Raw genomic sequence first — 15,276 nt, forward strand, 5'->3', positions numbered from 1 at the left:
GGAATTTCTAGCGCTGCTAAGATTTTCCCATAGCCCCTAGACCAGTAGATTTTTTTCCGAGCTACATTTAGAAACAATTATAATATATAGAATACATACATAGGATGAATTTGATAATGGTGATTGATTCACTATTGCGCGTATGGAGGTGGTTTTCCTGCGAATTACATCCACCGCCGGATGTTTTCCTGTAAATCATGGCAAGAGAGTAATAAGTTGTGGATCTACGTTTATCTAAAACTGCTAGTAATTTTACCTTCTCTTCTTCGGTGAGTTGCCCACCGTCCAAGAGGAATTGTAGCTGAATGCGTATTTGGTGGGGAATAGCCTGGGTACTCTGCACCTGAGGCTGGTAAGCGCATGTTAAATACGGATGCGATAAAAGCTGTTCAATGGATAGTCGGTTGCGTGCATTGCGATCGAGGCAGCCTTTCAGTACAGATATGGCCATCGGATCTGCCGTTGGAGGGAAGTCTATAATATGACGCTCGTCCACTATCGCATTGATTTTCTCGATGGTATCCCTGATCTTGTTAAATGGCGGGTTCTTGTAAATAAGACTATATAACATACAACCTAGGGACCACACATCTGTTTTCCTACTAATCTGCAACTCCAAATGTAACATTAACGATCATTAAGTTTCGGTCAATGAAATTCCATTTTACCTTGTACTCGTGATTAGCTCCCGCAGGAGATGCCGATTTAATTGCTTCTGGTGCCATATAATTGTATGTGCCACACTGACTGTCTTTCATTATTGACGTCATGTCAGCCTTGTAAAAGAAGGTGTTAGCTATTTAAATTTTTTTAAAGATTAATTTGGATTACCTGGATGGAAGTAGCTATACCAAAATCGATTAGCTTTAAGCCTCCGTTGACCAACAGAAAATTGGCCGGTTTCAGATCTGTATGGATTACATCTGAAGGGAACAAAATTTGTTACATGCCAATAATGGCTATTAAAAACAAACTTACTTTTATCGTGAATTTCTTTAACAGCTTCTAGCATTTCTTGCCAATAAAAGCGAATGAGGGTCGGATTAATGGCATTCAGACTGGTTCGGTTCCGAATGAGATTGGCAAGATCAGTGTCACCTTTTTCCATAACTAGTAACAATTTTTCTTCTTCTTCGTTGTACTCACTAAAATTTTTTTTATTATTCCAAGAACAAACGGCCACCCACTTAACATTAGCTTACTATTCAAGGAGGCGGACGACACGAGGCAAACCTTGCAATTGCTTTAACAGCCGCACTTCGTTGATGTATCCTTCGGCAGTGACCTCATCAACGGAATCCAGACGCACAACTTTTAGGGCAAATATGTCTGTCATTTCTTGGTTCAAAACCTGTGATAAAAAAAATTACTTACTTGATATACTAACTAATGAAATGTTAGGTTTAAACGTTCAACCTGATAAACAACACTTGATCCACCACGTCCAAGCAGTTTCATAACGGTGTACAGTTTTCCGTTTACTGAAATCTGCTTGCTTTTGGTGGGTTGACGAGGAGTTTGAGGGAGTAAATGATTGCTGCTGGATACGACGGAATGAAGCATTTTCTGTTGCTCAATATTCTGATGATTTGAAATAAGCGGTTGAACTTCTGATATGCTTGCCGTATGTTTCATTTTTTCTGGTAATGGCCGTTTAAAATCCGCCGAGTTCAAAACCAACAATGACGCACTATCTGGCTTGGTTAATAAAAGGCTAGGAGATGGACTTGGTTCATTTATACGGTTTTCAGGTTTGGAAGAAGAAACTGATGAAACTATATGAGGTTCTTGGGCCTTGGTTGTACTAAACGAAGAATGCCCAGTCCACGATAGCTGTTTAGCGATTGGCGTTCTCGAGTCATCTGAAGGATGCATTTTGACAGTGAGCTGCGTCGGTATCCCAAGCATGATCGCTGTATCTGAAGTTGTATTCGAGTCTGATTTATCGAGAAGCTTGGTAGTAGAAGACACGGGTTCTTCCTTTTCTGGTGGCATGAATGGTACTTTGCAGTTTAAAACTAATGGCTTTCGCGGTTGATTCCAATCCCCATTTTTAGTTCCATGCAGGTTCGTCTGTTGAAGACAAGGTTTCAGTACATCAACAGGATGCGACTCCTCTTGAACTTGCGGTAATGACAAATGTCCTTCAGCAAGCAGTTTGGTAGGAAGCTCTTTGTGACAATCAGAATGAAGGGTTTTGATACCAAACCCTTGTTGGATATTCATAGAAGACGAAGGACCATAACCCCAACGTGAAACCTTGTCTTCTGATTGGGAAAACTTTGATTGAAGGTTAAGGGCAATATCAGGTTGTTGTTGAATAATAGGTTTGCGAAAGATGTCTGGAAGTGAGTCACTGGTGAGCGAAAACAGGTTGGACACACTGGTCTCTTGAAGGACATTGCTGTAACAGGTTTTTTCTTGAGCAGTGTTTCTATCAACTGTGTGTAGCAGGTGATCTGATCTTTTAATCCTATGCAATTCAGGTGTTGATTCAGAACGTCCAAGCCTTGTTTTAATATAGGGAAACAGTAGTAGTATTTTGAACAACTCAACATAGAATTTAAAAAATTATACTTTGGGGTAGATGGAAAATCATGCATTCCAAATCTAGGAAGTTCATTTTCTTTGAAGTTAAGTCTAGGTGTGTGTGGCAATTGCCTACCAGGGGTAATTGGGTTGAGGTTGGAAGCAGAAACATTTGTTGGGCGGATGGGCTTCAGACCACTCTTATTTCTGGCATATCTGTTTGAGTTTGTGCCTGTACCTCCATCATGGTTGTGTGTGTTTTCTCCTTTGGAAGCGTCATCACTCGAAGTAGAAGTGGGACTGGGTTTCTGACTACTTGGAGTCGCAGCAGCAGAATTTGTTCTAAATCCAACAAATGCAAATCGAAAACCAGAAATCTTTGGTAATTTAACTCAAACTTACATTAATTGCTTTTTGTAGTCACCGTCTTCTTTTCTTGGAAACCCATACATTGCTCAAAATATTTTATGTTTGCGATGCAAGTCGGCTTGCAAACAAACGGTTAACCTCGAGTCAGGTAAATTCAAACTTTGTCTGCATTTCGGCATTGCCAGATCTGAAGAAAGAATTTTGAAACTGCTTGAAAACCGCCGCCAGCTGGAGTGAATCGGTGGGATGGGGTTTTGGAACGCTAGAATGAGGATGGAAACGTGAATATAAGCAACTTTTCAATCCAGGAGCATTGCTTATAACAGCTGGGCGACGGGCAGGGATAGCGGGTGCTTTGCAAAATAATATTGACTAAATATCTTTAAAGAAATAGAGTTAAATAGCATGACAACAAAGAATCGAAACCGTGAAATCAGCATGGCAGCCGCGAACTATGCCACAGCGCCATATTTCAGTCACTTGTAGTATACATAAGCTACCTGTTTCACTGAACAACACCAAAGCTAAATTTGGTTGGGATGTACGGTCAAGGCACAATGGTTATCGCTCTCACCTTGTATTATTTAGTCCCTGGTTCAAATCCCGCCACTTCCAATTTCCAGGCCCTCCCTTCCCTCCATGATCTCCTCCCACCACTCTCTCCTCCCCTCCCACCCCTCCATATCATCATTCAAGATTCGCAAGTTTCTTCATATCATTGGATTACGCGCAACATTCAACGGATTCTCAAGATTCTTCCCTTCATCGGATTACGCAACATTCAACATCTTCATTACAATGGATTCTCAAGATTCTTCATCTCATCGGATTACGCAAGATTCTACATCCCATCATCTACACCAAATGACACATATACCTTCAAGAAAGAAGAAAAAAGAAGAGCCTACTAATAAGGGGTTAAAAATGGCACAATAAAAAATCGATCTGTAGTACCGTTCACTACATTGAAGATCGACCTACAAACTCAGGTAGAGAAGGGGTAATCGTAACTCGTAGGTTGTTGGTAAGTCTCCCCATGGCCACTAGGTTTCATGGATGCAGGCAGCTAATCATCGAGGTATGTGACCCTCTTCGATACCATTTTTTTTTTTCCTTACTGTGTCGAACACCAGTAGGTACTGCTAGCAGGTTATTAGGTAGGCAGGCTAGTTAGCATTAATAAGCGGAGGTTATAGAGGACTGTAGATTTGAAATCAAATGTAAAATAAAATAAATATAGAAATATAATAAAATTGCAGGCAAATCGATGACCCTGGAGTGGCGCAAACGTGAAGTCGACAGCCGTGATTAGTAACACTGTATTGTCCTTCTAACTTTGAAAGCGAGAAGGGAACAGAAAAAAAAAATTTGAAAAACTGGATACAACAAGAATGTATTTTTTTGCTCACAAGGTACGCGGCGAGAAATGAAAACAGCTTTGTCTGGGGGCAGGATGCAGTATGAGTGAAAAAAACGGCCGACCATTTTTCTGAGAAAGTTTTCTTTTTTAAAATCTTTTTCAGTAAGCACCTACACGCTGTCACAGCGTATTAACCTAAGGTGGCGGTAGAAGAGCGATGACTTTCTCATACAGCCTTTCTTTGGCATCTATTCCCTATTGAAAATGTTGTAAACGTTTTTAGTTCCGTAACATCTAAAAAGTTTTGATACCCAAATGAAATCCAAATGACTGTAATCGCTAATACGGTTAGATCCATTCAAGTTTTTAAGTTTAGACAAAAGCCAATCCACGTCCTATGTAAAAAAAAAAAAAAAAAAAAAATCTAAATAAATTTTTATATTTATTAAAATAGGGAAAAAAGCTGTACCGATGGGGTCACTATGTGATCGCTTCCTCCAGAAAAGACGTACACCTATGCACGCGAACCTTCTATATCATGGTTATTCAAAATAAAAAATACTGAAAGAAAGTGAGATACCGGAGCTGTGATTTTGGCAAGATCATATTCGTGCGGTTTGACGGATCCATACCGTAACAAGTTACCCCTTCGCCCGAAGTCATAAGCTTGAAAAACATTACCTAAATAAACAAATCAATTAGTTACACTAGTTACTTTTTGCAATCTGAATTCGTCTGATATTAATTATGCCATTTCTCACCTGCATTGTAATTTTGCGCAAACTGAGCTATAACACTCACTGATGTTCCGCGAAGAAAATTCACGTTAAACAGCGGAATCATAGCCTGAGAAAATAACCATGCACTGTTCTTTTTTCTTTGCAATAAATATACAATTGCTTACTGGATCTAAATTCTCACTGGGTCCAACTACTGAACGAAACCAGTTTCTGCAATAGTGTGCTTGGATGTAAGACTGCTCGCAAACCAATTTAAAAAAGCGATCGCCGAAGCCCTCACTGTCTAGCCCTCCATGAACTCCGACAAACTTAAGAGCATCCTGAATGTACAGTGTGATGTGGGTAATCATGAAACCAAAATAAAATTCCATTAATTTGTTAAATATATCGATCTACCTTTGTGGTATCAAACTGGTCAATTTATAGTTAGACGTGGATTCATAAGTTACCTCTATGCGATCAGTAAATGGCGCCCAAAAGCGAAAAAAGTCGGTGGTAATATACGCAAAGGAAGAAAGCGGCGCAAGAGCTACCTATGAATTATAATTTGATTTTAGAAAAGCGAATGTGACAAAATAGTTATAAACTTGCCATGATTTCAATCCTTGCGTTAAGTTCTGGGTGTTTGAGCATGGCGATAAAAAACACACCGCATCCCAATGAATGTCCTATATAAGTCAATTTTGACTGACCTGTCTCCATTAATATGTAACGAATGACGGACGGAATGTCGTAATTTCCTATTTCGTCCCAGCTAATAGAAAGTGAAACAATAAGTAGGACCCACTAGAATGTCGTTGGTACTTTCAGCTTACGAAACAAAGTTTACCTGAATTTCCAATATTCGGCTTCATCGGGACTAAGGGTTGTATGTTTCCTAGAAAATCTGTTTCCACGAAAATTACCCAGCCACACGTCGTACGATAGTCCTGCTAATAAAAATGCTGGAAACAAGAAGTGGGAGTAAATCGTGTTACTAAAGACGCGTTGTTAAAAAAATGCCTTAAGTTTTACTTGTTAATGGAATCGTTATTTAAGCAGAACCATGTTTTCTAAAAATTTAGTAAATTAAATTTAAATGATGTTCAGCTGGAGGCAATTGTCTGCGTTGTGAAACAAGCTATTTCAATGGTGGAAAAAGTGGAGGTGAGCCGAGGTCAAGGTACAAAAGCCTTTTGAGTTGTTAAAGAAGAGGTCATCGGGTGGTTCAATTTACTCTACAGAAAAAGAAAGAGAAAAATTCTGGAAATTTCCTTTTTCTTTAGGTTGTTAACCTCATAAACATTTGCAGTTAAAACCTAAAAAATTTGTACCAGCTTTAAAATTAAGGGCCACGGGCAGCTGAGATATGTACATTGAAATCGACGCATTGAGCTCTAACATTAGTGGAAAAATATTTTCCACAGTACACTAGATTAAACAGAGAAATCAGTGGTATTACCGAGGGAGCGACTAGAAGGATTCACCAGCCATGTTCCAGAAGATTGTAAAACTCCATGTTGAAGAAACACCACTTTCTTTGGAGTTCTTGAAGGAATTCGATGAAGCTCCAGAATATATCTATATTTGGAGATAAGACATCTGATTACATTAGCATCCAATTCCTGCTTTTTATCAAATATGGTACCCATCTTCTGTCGTTACATGATGAATCTCAACTGGAAAACCCCGATGCTTGATTACTTGCGGCTATACAGGTTTTCCAAACAGATAGTAAAACACAATTTTTAAAAAAATCAACATCAAAAATTCTTTACAAAAACTCACCGGGGTATAGGAGCGTTCAGCAGTTTTGGTTAAGCGATCAAATAACGTAACCCCATTTTTTGTTTTTGTTAGCCACTTGTCTAGTAGTCCACGAGATAAAACGGGGTCGTGGTGCGATTCAATCGAGCTGTAAACGACCTTACTTGACCCAACCATTAACAATGCAAACCACCAACATCTTAATCGACTAGGCAGCATGACCGTATCTTTCCTGAGGTAGAGGGTGACTGGTCGCAGCAGTTGATGAATTCGGCATATTGTACTGCCACCAAATTCCGATGTCACCAAACGTAGTTTAAAGGCCCGTAACGAAATAGAATTTTACGACATGCAAAGCGCGCAAAGACCACGCAAACGCTGTACGAGAAAATCAATCTTTCTATTTAAAGTTATTTGCCACGCAACTTTTTTTTTGAATTTTTTGAATTCGGAAGGCTAAAGAACAACGAGAGGCCCGCAAAAGCCAGGTGGGCTAATTCTTTTTGAAGCACCCAACCCATAATTTTGAGAAGCTATGTAACTGCCGAGTTCCATCTACACAAACACCTCCCAACGCTTGTTACGTGACCACTAGAATTCCAAGAAAATTTAACAATAACGTGACGGAAGTCGTACCAACGAAACCGGTATCGAGGAAGAAAAATTGCTTTCCAATATTTTGATAGCAAAGCAACAAGAGTTTCTTAGTTGGAACAGAAAACCTATCTAACAATTTCTGAGGTCATTCAAGTTTTGTGGTTTTCCTTTACGGCAATGCATCGAATTCCTCAATGGTAACTGACAAAGAAAAACGTGATGAAACTGGTTTTAAGTTTCGCATGGTAGTGGCTTCCCAGTGCTTTGAATGATTCATCTGACTCGCATTACCATAATTGCCACTCGTCACACCCTTCTCAGTTACGTTTTTGTGTACACAAGTAACTACGAAAATAAAATAACCCATTTTTTTTTAGAGAACTAGTTTCTCCACAAGATGCAGAGCATTTTACACCTGAAATAACTCTCACCCATATGGAAAAGGGAACCCAAAAACAGCTGTCGCGGTAGCAAACGTGTTGCGAAATAACAAAAAAAACAAACAAAGACGTAGAACACTCGTCTTTCTAAGAAGCGAGTTTTGGTTGTCGTGCGTGCGTCGAGAAAAAGGAAAGACGTTCGCCTTATCGTTTTTTTTTTTAAGGATATGATTCCCATTTAGTACGAAAATAACGGTTAGTTGGGAAGCGAACTGACAACTCACATTATTCGTCAGCTATGGTATAAACTAATCTGTAGATATGAATTTAAAAAGCGAAGTGGCAGGAAAATGAAATATCAAGCAACTAGATGACCACAATCCTCAAATACCTGACGACCGCAGTCTGCTACATGAGATTAAAATTCAATATTTTGTGCCATGCCCCCCCCCTCCCCAAATCAATCGAAAATGTTTTTCCTAACTTAAACAATAGTAAGTATTCTGTCTGATCGAAAGATTGATTAGTATATCACGTCAAAACCTTTTCAAACGTTAAAATTAAATTATGTGCCTGAGAAACGTTCCTGTCGCTTATGCGTTGATGCGGCTTATGGTGGTGGCAAAAGGGCGATCACTTTGTCGTACAGTCTTTCTTTCACATCAATTCCCTATATAAAAAATAAGATATTTAACGCGATAACAAGGCTTACTATAATTTTCCCTACAAAGAGGAAATCCAAGTGGTTGTAGTCACTAAGACGAGTAGAGCCTACCAAGTTTCCCAATTGCGTCAAAAGCCAATCTACATCCTGCACGATTTTATGCTGTTACTTCGGAATATACTATCTAAAACTACAGTTTAAAAATGAGAAATGTTTACTTACCAATGGAGTTACAACTCCATCAGCTCCTCCCGAAAAGACGTACACCTGTTCAGATTAAAAGAAGTGTTTGAAATGACGCAAATTCCTAACGGATGCAGGTAATTCAAATACCGGAACTGTAACATTTCTAAGGTCGTACGTCCACGGTTTGCGAGATCCATACCGCAACAGATTACCCTCTCGACCGAAATCATAAGCCTGAAGTGTTTTACCTGTGAAACAAGTAATCAGATAGGAATGTGACAGCTACCATTAACTCTTGAAAAATGTTGCTGAATTAATTTTTTGTACCTGCGTTGAAATTTTGCGCAAATTGGGCAATAACTTTTACCGATGTTCCGCGCATAAGGTTCGCGTTAAACAGCGGAACCATAGCCTAGGTAAACATCAGACATTACATTTAACTAAATAAAATCTTATTTTGTGATATTTTACAGGGTCTAAATTTCTGCTAAGTCCAACAAAAATATTGTAAAAATAGTCAATGCAAAACTGCGCTTGCGTGCGAGTTTGCTCGCAAACAAATTTGAAAATGCGATCGCCTAAACCGTCAGTGTCAAACCATCCATAAACTCCCATGAAATCCAGCGCACCCTGCGTAAAAAAAATGAGACTATTATCGATTGTCAATGCAACTGGTTATTTACTTTTCACCTTGAGATAAGTAATCCATGGAGCAATAACGCGCACAACCTCGATAGTAGAGTGAGCAAAGGTAGAAAGTGGGGCAAGGGCAATCTGATCAATTGTAAAAAAGCTTTAATAACATGTCGATGATTAAAATAATCCTAAATAACGTACCACAATATCTATTTTCGAATTAAGTTCTTGATGTTTGGCCGTCCCTATAAAAAACGCAGCACTTCCTAATGAGTATCCTATACAGGATAGTCGTTGTTGGCCGGTAAATTTCAGTACGTAGTCGATCGATGATGGGATATCATGATTTCCTAATTCGTCCCAGCTTAATTACAAGACACGCTCTAGAATTTTACTGGGAAAACTATTTTGTTGTTGTGTGAATAAGCTTACCTGAATTTCCAAAACTCAGCTTGGCTGGGATTAAGCGTTGTATGTCTCCTGGAAAACGTGTTCCCGCGGAAATTTCCCAGCCATACATCGTACGATCTGTCCGCTAATAAAAATGCTGGGGGGGGGGGGGAGCGGTTTTTTGTGTAAATCTGTTATTTTAGATATCGTCGTAATAAAACGCATTGATGCATTGCTATAATTACCAAGAGAACGATTAGTGGGATTACCCGTCCAGACGCCAGAAGTTTGCAATACCCCGTGCTGCAAGAACACCACTTTCTTTGGAGTCGTCGAAGAATTTGGTGGAATTCGATGAAGTTCCAAAATGTATCTATAAACGCATAAAATTGCATTTTTAATTTAACAACAATTTAAATTTGTTTGCTTCAAATTTTAAGTACCCATCATCAGTAGTTACTTGGTGAATTTCAACTGGGTAGCCTCGATTTTTGATGCCTTGCGGCTGGATAATATCAACATAGAGAGAGGCATATTTATTATGATAATTATTAGTATTTTAAATGATATCTTCACTTATTTTCTTAAAAACTTACTGGTGTGTAAGAGCGTTCTTCGTTCGTAGGTAGCCGGTCCGCTTTCTTTCGCCAACTTTTAAACAGTGCACGTTTTATAATTGAGTCTTGATGTTGTCCAATACAGTCGTTGCTAATTAAAGTAACGGTAAATACGGCCAACCAGTAACACTTAGACGGGCAAGGAATCATGATCTACACAGGGACAAACACAGTAAGAGACTGCCTACATCGGAGTAGTATTCTTGTCGTCGAACCCTAGCGAGAATAATGATGATAATCAAAATCAAATTTTAAAAAATGCAGTAAACAAGAAATAGAAAAAAGGCAAATAAAATGTAGTAAAACAGGATAAACGGAGGAATCGATAAAAATAATAATAATAAAAACAGCATATGAGAACAGTTAGATAGACCCAAAAAGTAGGAATTCAAATATCATTTAATCCAATTTTTGAAAACTACGATAGTGGGTTACATTTTAATTGGTCAACAAAAATACACATAAAGTACCAGATGCCATTAGTCTTACGCAATGGAGTTTGGTTTTAAAAAATTCGATAACCACCTGTACACCGCACAATCGGAAAAGAGCATGGAATTTATGGAACTTGATTGGGTTTTGCTGAAGGCTTCAAGAATGCCAGAATTCCATCATCTTTTCCAATTAAATATAAACTTTTAGAGTTATTTGGCGAAGAGGAGTTCAGTGGACTTTCAAAGAATGTCTACGATGTACTATTTGAAATTCAGATTTTCAACAGAAGAATTTTGTTGTAGAAACACTGGAAAACGAGCCACGTTCTAAGTTACTTATTAACTGTCAAATTTTTAGTAATTGCGTAGTGTTTAGTCTGGTGACTCGTAATGTCTCTACTATTTGTCACCGAAATTGTTTTTACTCAATGTGTTAACACTCGGCAATGATCGGATTTGATTAGAGGAGAAATGCTTCGCTATTATGAATTTAGTCATCGAAAGTTTAAATCCAACCATAAAATGAAAGCTTTTTGCCACTACATAAGAATATAGAATTCATCTGACCTCACACAAAAATACGTGACACAACAAACAAGCGTAGGGCATTAACTAGTGCACGTCCAGACATTGTATCAACTTATATAGGAATCCGTCTGTGACTTCTCTGTCGACGATAATGGATCTCCTTTCCAAAGACGTAAGGGCAAGACAAATAGGGAAAGGAAATACAAACTAGACCTATGGAAAACAAAAGACAGAAGAACGAAACATTAGAAGCAACAAACTCACCCAAGAATCGTGTGCTTTAGGACTTTCGAGAACACTTTGTAAAACATGATTTTCTCGAGGAATGGAAGTCATGGAAGGTAAGGTATTCGGGTCCGTCCATGATTATGATTCGTAACCGGATTTTAAAGCTGTCACTGTGTGTAACGTATAACATTTTTCAATAACAGCGTTTGGAAATATTCCATAACGGGAAAATTGTACACGTTTTACAGCGAATTCGCCCCTACTGATACTTTTGTTTTTTGGGGGCAAGCTTACATTACGCCAAACTTCATCTGCTGTGATTTTGAGTAATCCCTAAACATTTGCCTGCAGGGATCAAATAAATCAATAAGACTGGATGAAGGTTATTGCTAGGAGAAGGTCCAGATCTACTAATGATAAGAATGGGTGAAAACTCCAAAACAGTTAAAAGTACCCACTTTTTGCCTTTGGCATTGCTTTGCCTTATTCGTTTTATCTCACATACGAAACAGACTCAGCCGATGTTTTTCGTTGTAGTCTGCAAGAAGCTGTGTGGAGACGTGACTTACCATTTTAAAGTTCTGATCAGGTTTTGTTTTCGGCTCCACAACGTCAGAAGGAAAATTGTGAAGTAGTGGCAAAACTAGTTCTACGAGTGTCGGTTGCTAGTTGATTGGCAGTTCACAATTTTAGTAATGGGATTTCTCAATAAGAATCAAATAGAACAAGTAAGAAATAAAGTTTCATTGTCACAAACCTTTGACGAGTTTTAGTGATTTCCGTTTGCACAATCTAGTTTCATAACGATGGATATTTGATCATCAATAATTTCTTGAGCGATGAAGATGTGGCTTCTTTGCGGAAAGCCATAGCAACTATTATCGATGATTTCCAACCGGATCAGCACAGAAGTATTTTCACAACAACAGACACTCCTAAACAGGTGAATTGTTTGTCAAGACGGCGGCAACGTCGAAACCAACGTTTTGGCATGTTTGAATTTGATACATCTAGGCCCGTGATACTTACTTTCTGGAAAGTGGTGACAAGATTCGCTATTTCTTCGAAGAAGGCGCTTTAAATGAAAATGGAGAACTAATTGTCGAGAAAGATCGTTCCCTGAACAAGATTGGCCATGTCTGTAAAACAATGCTATAATTATTATCTTAATCACATGCATTTTTACGCTGTTATTTTATTTTACGCAAAAGGCACTGCATTGGCTTAACCCGGATTTTAAACGCGTCACTTTCAGTAATGAAGTAAAAGGGACGCTTAAGGATATTGGTTTCAAAGATCCCGCCATCGTTCAGAGCATGTGAATAAGAAAGCTTTCTAAAGATAAATAAAATGCGGTACTAATAATTTTTCCTTTTCCCGCCAAAGGTACATTTTTAAGCAGCCTGGGATCGGTGGCGAAGGTAAAACTATTTCATTGTTTGTTGAAAAATAAGAAATTTGAAATTCTAATCATTATTTATCTTCAGTTTCGCCTCATCAAGATTCTACCTTTCTCCATACGGAACCCATGAAGATAGTTGGTATGTGGTTTGCGCTGGAGGATGTAACTTTAGAGAACGGCTGTCTATGGTTTATTCCTGGGTCGCACAAGGAAGGAATCAGTAGAAGATTCATCCGCAATCCTGATGAAAGCTCGCCAAACTTGACTATCTACACTGATCCTAATCCTGATTACGACGAAACAAAATTCATACCAGGACCTGTTCCAAAAGGTAGAGAACGTATAAAAGGAAACAATTATAAACAGTTGTAACGGTTAATTATAATACTTTAAGGTTCTATGGTACTTATCCATGGAGAAGTCGTGCACAAGAGTGAGCGAAATCTGTCACAGAATTCCCGACACATTTACACATTCCACGTAATTGAACGAGAGAATACGACATACTCATCAGACAACTGGCTTCAGCCAACAGAGAAGCTTCCATTTCCAGGAGTATTCGATAACTGACCAAAATATTTCTTTGGACAATTTATTGAATTTGCTCTTGTTGCCTTGGAGTTCAATACATATCCAGTTTAGCCAGCTTATTTATGATAGACCCATTTTGACAAACTATACACCAAGTTTTTCGGAAAATTTAAAGAATTTCCTGGGTTGTTGGCAGAAGAAGCGCAGAATCACATTTCTGCTATTTAAATTCTAAATTAAACTAGGGACGTTTGTTAGGCATTTCATGCCTGACTTTTCACAGTTGAATTAATTAGCAGATTTTCCATCACATCCGACAAGTTTTTCGAATTATGCTGTGGAAGAAGGCCCAACAGCAGAGCTAGTTTAGCTGCTAGAATGCCTTTGTTCGTTTCGGTTGCTTTATCGTCATCGGGCATCATCTTTAAAACAAATATGTTCGATATTGTTGGTAATAAGTTGCAAGGCTAGAGATTTAATATTCTAAAAAAGGTTGAACTTACCTTGTCAGCTACGTGAAGCGTGATGAGTCCTTTAGAAGACACGTGGAAAGTAGAAAATCCATCATACCAACTAGAAAAAATGAAATGAGATCAATATGGGTAGACAAATCAACGGGAAAAAAGCGATGATTGTTTTTTTTTGTTTGTTTGTTTTCTCACCTTTCCTGCTTTTGTAGAACCTCTTTCCATTGCCACAGCTTATAGCGCCAAAATTGCAAAAGAACTTTCAGTCCTGAGATGCCACATATTCGCCAACGAACTTTAATCGTGCCGTCTTCGGGATGCTGAGTAATTTTTAAAATTTCGAAGCGGACGTATGCGTATTTCAAATGTCCAACGCATCGAAGAAGTGCCACTTGTTTTACATAATTGTATAGCCCCCTGTAAGAGAAAACGGTATTAAACTATAAGATTGTTGTGGCATTTCCAAATTTAATTTCTTTACGCTGTACGGGTTCCTCTAATTCGATTTTCAAAGACAACGTCGGGGCTGTAAATTTGATAATTCATGGGTTGAATAAATAATTTGGGTAACTGTACAAAGGACATTCTGTTATTTTAAATTCAGCAAGTTTCATGAAACTACAGTTCTTACCGTGGTTCTGAGAACATCAAATACATGCTGTAACTGTGATGGGGATGGTAATCCTTGATTTTCTATGTTGTTGGAACTTGTCTGTGGAGTATCCCCAGTTGAAAGCAAAAGCTTTTCATTACGAGACAATTGACTACAAAAGTAAGCTGAAAAACTAGGCTGATCCACAGTCATTGAAACTAAAGTTTGTTGAAGTTGGTCGTCTTCAATGCTCAAATGGCAATCCTGCAAATCATTCCGTCCCAGACAGAAGTTTCTGTGGGCTCTAAATTGCCTCACAAAGTCATTTGCTTGAATGTGTTGCTGTAGACTAACGGCTGTATAGTGCTTTCCAAACACCTTTGGATTACACTTCAATTGTAATGGCTTGTCAACCATTTGGCTAGAAATTTGATTTTTGCTTGAAAGAGAATCTTCTAAAGTGTCAAAACAGGTAATGGCTAAAGCCTGCAAAAAAATATATATTACAATTGCCAATAATAAAGCTCAGACTAATAGTGATTCACCTTTGGTTTATCTACATAGCATTGTATTAGGTTGAATCCTTTTTTATGAGCTCCATAAACACGATTACTTGCAACTAATTCAACCGACTGGTTGCTTTTCGTCCAAACCATCGGATTTGTTGTGGGATACGAGGCCCGGAGCGAAATACAACGGAAACCGGAAGCCATTGTACACTAGACGATTTTTTGCATAGAAAATTGAAAAGCGTACTTCACGGAAAATCTTTCTCTTTACTGTAATTTAAAGAGATACATGAATGTAACCTATACGTCAACAACGTGTTTAGTGCAACTAAACTACGTTTTAACAACTAGCAGCAAGCAGCAGTGTTAAC

General features: G+C 38.4%; 5 protein-coding genes across 7 annotated transcripts; 1 reads left to right on the forward strand and 4 right to left on the reverse strand.

Annotated features, from left to right (window-relative positions):
- Window positions 1–99: 99 nt before the first annotated feature.
- On the reverse strand, window positions 100–3,076 carry LOC130691828 (probable serine/threonine-protein kinase dyrk2). Its single transcript, XM_057514822.2, has 9 exons — window positions 2,932–3,076; window positions 2,578–2,871; window positions 1,417–2,509; window positions 1,203–1,351; window positions 979–1,145; window positions 832–923; window positions 669–776; window positions 257–607; window positions 100–188 (listed from the first exon to the last, which is right to left on the reverse strand). The coding sequence occupies exons 1-9, from the start codon at window positions 2,979–2,981 to the stop codon at window positions 165–167; spliced, it is 2,328 nt and encodes a 775-aa protein (XP_057370805.1). The 5' UTR covers window positions 2,982–3,076; the 3' UTR covers window positions 100–164.
- A 1,019-nt stretch (window positions 3,077–4,095) lies between these two features.
- LOC130691849 (gastric triacylglycerol lipase-like) lies at window positions 4,096–8,037 on the reverse strand. Of its 3 annotated transcripts, XM_057514862.2 has the most exons (13): window positions 6,766–8,037; window positions 6,626–6,687; window positions 6,440–6,558; window positions 5,828–5,942; window positions 5,590–5,752; window positions 5,448–5,531; window positions 5,163–5,318; window positions 5,020–5,104; window positions 4,839–4,939; window positions 4,728–4,772; window positions 4,570–4,653; window positions 4,308–4,513; window positions 4,096–4,232 (listed from the first exon to the last, which is right to left on the reverse strand). In XM_057514862.2, exons 1-12 carry the CDS (start codon window positions 6,961–6,963, stop codon window positions 4,454–4,456), a joined length of 1,272 nt encoding a protein of 423 aa, XP_057370845.1. In that variant the 5' UTR covers window positions 6,964–8,037; the 3' UTR covers window positions 4,096–4,232; window positions 4,308–4,453. The 3 variants fall into 3 exon arrangements, with proteins under 3 accessions (XP_057370845.1, XP_057370843.1, XP_057370844.1); XM_057514860.2 differs by having other exon boundaries at window positions 4,308–4,653; XM_057514861.2 differs by having other exon boundaries at window positions 4,308–4,653; window positions 5,448–5,527; window positions 5,586–5,752.
- A 162-nt stretch (window positions 8,038–8,199) lies between these two features.
- On the reverse strand, window positions 8,200–11,805 carry LOC130691851 (lipase lipl-1-like). Its single transcript, XM_059496031.1, has 13 exons — window positions 11,441–11,805; window positions 10,194–10,430; window positions 10,041–10,102; window positions 9,843–9,970; window positions 9,640–9,754; window positions 9,409–9,571; window positions 9,262–9,345; window positions 9,043–9,201; window positions 8,899–8,983; window positions 8,719–8,819; window positions 8,608–8,652; window positions 8,449–8,532; window positions 8,200–8,391 (listed from the first exon to the last, which is right to left on the reverse strand). The coding sequence occupies exons 2-13, from the start codon at window positions 10,362–10,364 to the stop codon at window positions 8,332–8,334; spliced, it is 1,257 nt and encodes a 418-aa protein (XP_059352014.1). The 5' UTR covers window positions 10,365–10,430; window positions 11,441–11,805; the 3' UTR covers window positions 8,200–8,331.
- A 166-nt stretch (window positions 11,806–11,971) lies between these two features.
- On the forward strand, window positions 11,972–13,456 carry LOC130691866 (phytanoyl-CoA dioxygenase domain-containing protein 1-like). The gene is made up of 7 exons (XM_057514887.2): window positions 11,972–12,132; window positions 12,201–12,347; window positions 12,419–12,541; window positions 12,616–12,722; window positions 12,791–12,825; window positions 12,892–13,137; window positions 13,201–13,456. Exons 1-7 carry the CDS (start codon window positions 12,100–12,102, stop codon window positions 13,374–13,376), a joined length of 867 nt encoding a protein of 288 aa, XP_057370870.1. The 5' UTR covers window positions 11,972–12,099; the 3' UTR covers window positions 13,377–13,456.
- Window positions 13,385–15,233, reverse strand: LOC130691858 (uncharacterized). Its single transcript, XM_059497428.1, has 6 exons — window positions 14,942–15,233; window positions 14,436–14,882; window positions 14,286–14,374; window positions 14,000–14,221; window positions 13,841–13,910; window positions 13,385–13,759 (listed from the first exon to the last, which is right to left on the reverse strand). The coding sequence occupies exons 1-6, from the start codon at window positions 15,107–15,109 to the stop codon at window positions 13,601–13,603; spliced, it is 1,155 nt and encodes a 384-aa protein (XP_059353411.1). The 5' UTR covers window positions 15,110–15,233; the 3' UTR covers window positions 13,385–13,600.
- Window positions 15,234–15,276: the final 43 nt, after the last annotated feature.

The sequence above is a fragment of the Daphnia carinata genome, chromosome 1 (assembly GCF_022539665.2).
Source record: "Daphnia carinata strain CSIRO-1 chromosome 1, CSIRO_AGI_Dcar_HiC_V3, whole genome shotgun sequence".
Classification (NCBI taxonomy): domain Eukaryota; kingdom Metazoa; phylum Arthropoda; class Branchiopoda; order Diplostraca; family Daphniidae; genus Daphnia; species Daphnia carinata.